At 38.5% G+C, this 5,000-nt stretch overlaps 1 protein-coding gene across 1 annotated transcript in view; it reads right to left on the bottom strand.

Annotated features, from left to right (window-relative positions):
- Window positions 1-5,000, bottom strand: part of LOC144977685 (short transient receptor potential channel 7-like) — a 35,821-nt gene that overhangs the window by 19,459 nt on the left and 11,362 nt on the right. Inside the window, exons 5-9 of the mRNA XM_078923133.1 lie at window positions 4,763-4,939; window positions 3,797-3,970; window positions 2,986-3,150; window positions 2,215-2,482; window positions 109-248 (exon numbers count right to left, since the gene is read on the bottom strand). Of these exons, the coding sequence (XP_078779259.1) occupies window positions 109-248; window positions 2,215-2,482; window positions 2,986-3,150; window positions 3,797-3,970; window positions 4,763-4,939 (924 nt within the window). The remainder of the gene's footprint in view (window positions 1-108; window positions 249-2,214; window positions 2,483-2,985; window positions 3,151-3,796; window positions 3,971-4,762; window positions 4,940-5,000) is intronic.

Below are 5,000 nucleotides of genomic sequence, written 5' to 3' on the forward strand. Positions count from 1 at the left end.
TTGACGTCATTTTTTCACAGTGTCAGGCTATGAGTTAACGATGGCTACGATAATGGGCCAACAGTTTACGAAGGCCACGGTTCGATTCCTTTGTAAAGGACAACCTACTTTGCTCAGGGCGAAGTCTAACAAGGTGAAACTGGCCGTGTAGACAGACAGCAGTAAAAAGTCCATGAAGTTGTAATAGTTTTTGACGTGAATCAGCAGGCCTGAATCCCAGAGTTCTTGACATTCTTGAGCTACGAGACCTGTGGACGAACAGACGATAAGGCCTGAAAGGTTGACGAATAGATGGAACGAAGATGACGTCAGTCAGGTCTGTCTTATGTTTTTTGTTTGTTTGTTTGTTTTTTGGCCATCCACGTTTATGAGTACTTACGCTAAAATGTATGAACCAGACTACAAAAGTTCATGGATACACATTGTTTTGTGTGTTGGTTCGTTATACTTTCGGGCGGCAATGTTGTGAGTTTCTTAGCCAAGCGCAAACTATCGATAACAAGGTGAGATCTGCTTGAATGATTCTTTGTCTGATTGTCACAGGGTTTTTGTCTTGTATTTTTCTTTCTACTTTCTCTGACACGGTTTAAAGATCAGAAAAATTGTGTATGAAACAGTACCAGACAAAGAAAGACAGAAAAATTACAATTAAAAATTTAAAAAAAACATCCCACAAAATCAGTCTTGTCCAGTTGGTTTTCTGGGGTTGGAGTGATGGCATCTTATTGTCCAGCCTAGATAAATGCTGGTCGTCAATACAGATCGTCAATACAGATCGTCAATAAATATCGTCAATAAAGATCGTCAATAAAGATCGTCAATGCTGGTCGTCAATAAAGATCGTCAATACAGATCGTCAATGCTGGTCGTCAATAAATATCGTCAATACTGGTCGTCAATAAAGATCGTCAATAAAGATCGTCAATAAAGATCGTCAATGCTGGTCGTCAATAAAGGTCGTCAATACAGATCGTCAATAAAGATCGTCAATACAGATCGTCAATAAAGGTCGTCAATACAGATTGTCAATAAAGATCGTCAATGCTGGTCGTCAATAAAGATCGTCAATAAAGATCGTCAATGCTGGTCGTCAAGACAGATCGTCAATAAAGATCGTCAATACAGATCGTCAATACAGATCGTCAATACAGATCGTCAATAAAGATCGTCAATGCTGGTCGTCAATACAGATCGTCAATACAGATCGTCAATACAGATCGTCAATGCTGGTCGTCAATACAGATCGTCAATGCTGGTCGTCAATGCTGGTCGTCAATACAGATCGTCAATGCTGGTCGTCAATACAGATCGTCAATGCTGGTCGTCAATGCTGGTTGTCAATACAGATCGTCAATACTGGTCGTCAATTCAGATCGTCAATGCTGGTCGTCAATACAGATCGTCAATACTGGTCGTCAATAAAGATCGTCAATGCTGGTCGTCAATACAGATCGTCATTACTGGTCGTCAATACAGATCGTCAATAAAGATCGTCAATACAGATCGTCAATAAAGATCGTCAATACAGATCGTCAATAAAGATCGTCAATAAAGATCGTCAATAAAGATCGTCAATAAAGATCGTCAATGCTGGTCGTCAATAAAGATCGTCAATACAGATCGTCAATACAGATCGTCAATAAAGATCGTCAATACAGATAATAAAGATCGTCAATGCTGGTCGTTAATACAGATCGTCAATAAAGATCGTCAATACAGATCGTCATTATTGGTCGTCAATACAGATCGTCAATAAAGATCGTCAATACTGATCGTCAATAAAGATCGTCAATAAAGATCGTCCATCCTCGCTCTTTCACTCTTTGACTGACACTGTTTCATTCACAACTTTTCAAATATTTTTCTATTCTTTATCTTCGCGGCTAGTGCGGCTATGTGGTCTTGTGGTATGACAAGTGTTTTCAAATCGGAAGATCTTGGATTCGAGCCTCGCTCGGCGCATAGCTGAGTCCTTGGAAAAGGCTCTTGATTCACATTCTCTCACCGTACTCTGGTGTAAAATGAGTACCTGGCCGTTAACAGCGTTGTCTACGTCGGGAAAAAAATGGTTATATCGCCTGTCTCGTTCTACATGTTACGTTGTTGCTATTGGTCTGGGGTCCTTTGTAAAGCCCTCTTAGCACATTTAGTCAATACGTCTTTATATAAAAGCTCCATTAAAAAAAATTGCATGAAATAAAAGAACTAACCCACCTATGACCCATACGGTCAGCATAAGTCCAGTGACAGTGTGGTGACTCAATCTAACGGGGAAGTCGTGTCCACAGGCAAATCGCCCAGTCTGATTCCTGTACCATGTGTACTTGGTGTGTAGCGCCTGGTATTTGGTCATGAGCGTGTTGGAAGAAGATATCTCTGTTTGCTTGTGGGAGTTGAAGTAGATGATGAGCGACAGGAAGAGGAAGTAGGAGAAGGTGTGACTAACGAACTTAACGGTCGGGAGGCGAAGAAATCTGGCAAACTGGAATGGAGAGACATAATTTATCTATTTATTACTTATCAATCATTTTCATCTAGAAGTCATTGGGCGGATGTCTGGTGGAAAGTAATTTGAAATAGACTAGTTTCTTATCCAATGGATAGCAAGGAAGAGACTTAAACCAAGTGAAATCCTCTAAAATACAAACGAAACAGCTAAACTATCAACCTATCAATATTCCCCCATACAATGATAACAATAATTTCTTCAATCGGGTCTACGTATGGACCTTTTTGTCAATCAATGAGATCATTAAAATACACTACAAAATGTAAAGAGGATGCCATTTATTTTTTATTTTGGATATGAAAATCAACCTAAGCGCAGTATAACTGAACCAGTAGGTTTATGTAAAGAAGAAGAAGAAGAAGAAGAAGAAGAAGAAGAAGAAGAAGAAGAAGAAGAAGAAGAAGAAGAAGAAGAAGAAGAAGAAGAAGAAGAAGAAGAAGAAGAAGAAGAAGAAGAAATAATTCAATTGTCCTCACCTTTGACTTTGGTCTGACAAGGAAGACGAGAACAGCGAATGGAAAAGCTAGGAAGGAGAGTCCGATAATGACTAACTTTTGGCTCCACTTGGCCATGGACAGTCGGCTTGTTCCTTTGTACCATCTGTGGACAATTCGTTGTTGGCAGTTGGAGTGGGCCACGAACTGAGGGGTGAGATGAATCAGGAAAGATTTCTTTGAATACTTTAAAATTCTTCTTAAGCTTTATAATGTTGTTTACGCAATGACTTAAGGACCTCAAGACTAGACTAGTGCAATTGTACCACAGAATATACTATGAAGATTTCCTCTTTGATTTATACGGACATTTCTTACAAATGGATTATGCCGACTGATGAGGTGGGAACACTGAAACGAATCGTCTTGGCAAGAATAATGTGAGTGAAAATTTACATTTATATATTAGCTCTAACCACCATTATCGAGCACTTTCGTACCTACAAGTACCCACCAACACTCATAAATATATATATATATATATATATATATATATATATATATATATATATATATATATATATATATAGTTGTTTGACATTAATGAAGCGCATTCACTTCGTCCAAGCAAAAATTCAAGGATTTCTGAAACGAAATATTAATTTTTGATTGACTCTGTGCCCTTGTATACCTGTAAAAATACAGGATGAGGAGGAGGAGGAAGAGGAGGAGGAGGAGGAGGAGGAGGAGGAGGTGGAGGAGGAAGAGGAGAAAGGTGGAGAAAAGGAAGAAAAATAATGATGATGAAGAAGAAGAAGAATCGGAGGTTTATAATTGGTGGTAACTTTAAAACCTTTTTATGCTCGTAATCCAGTGCCATCTTGAGACGAGCTAGACTCTCGTATCTGTCTTCCGAGGCAGATCCGGTCTTGTCCAGCACGATGTTCAGTTCCTGATATGTCCACACTCTGTCCAGCAGTTTGACCACATAACTGTTCAGTTGATCCACGAGTTTGTTGTATTCCACCTGTTTAACGGATGATACGAGAGTGAGATTGTATTGATAATGTGCGCTTGGCTAAGAAACTCACAACATTGCCATCCGGAAATACAACGGACCAACACACAAAGCTATGTGTAACCTTAAGCGTGTTTTGTCTGGTGAATACAGTTTAGTGAGAATTATACATAAACATGGATGGCAAAAAAAAAAAACCATTAAGATCTGAGTGACGTCATCTTCGTTCTGTCTATAAAGTAATGAACAAAAATGATTATAAAAGCTTTTTTTAAAAGTACAAATTACGAGTATTGAGTTCTGAAATATTTATTTTGACGGACGCCAATAGAGGACTTGAGTCAAAAGCTTTTATATAATCTATAGCCATGATCGAACCCAGATTCTTTGCGTATGAAGCGACTGCTCTATCAAAAGTTGGGGGAAAGTTGACTGAAGCCATAAGATAGAATCAATAATCTATGTGGTATAGTGTTATGACAATTGCCTTCTTACAGGAATGTCAAAGGTTTGAGTCCCGCTCTGATCTGAGCGGCGCACAGTTGAGTCCTTTTCTCACGTTTTCTCACCGTATCCATGTGTAAATGAGTACCACCTGATCATTAAAAGAGTTATCTCTGTGGGTAAAAAAGTGTAAAATGGAGGTTTTTTTTTGTTTTTTTTTTTTTTTTTTTTTGGTTTGTTTGTTTTTTAAACTTGACGCGAGTAATCTTCCTCTTTTAATTTGACAGCTAAAACTGGCGAGAATTGGACAGATATCACATAACGTCACTGAAGGAATGTCAATATAGACCAATTCACCTTGAAATACAGTTCATTGTCCGATTGTTTCTTCAGCTCCTCGGCCAATTCCATGGCGGTGAGAATCGGGTCCAGGAAGTTCAAGGAAATGTAGGCTTCACTGGCAAGACCACGGTAAGCATCAAGCCGACACTTGGCTGTTCGGAAATGGTCGAACATGTTCTTGTTAATGCATTCCTGGAAAGTTGAATATATATATATATATATATATATATATATATATATATATATATATATA

Source organism: Berghia stephanieae, chromosome 7 (assembly GCF_034508935.2).
Source record: "Berghia stephanieae isolate SIO BIC M18660-M18661 chromosome 7, UCSD_Bste_1.3, whole genome shotgun sequence".
In the NCBI taxonomy this organism is placed as follows: domain Eukaryota; kingdom Metazoa; phylum Mollusca; class Gastropoda; order Nudibranchia; family Aeolidiidae; genus Berghia; species Berghia stephanieae.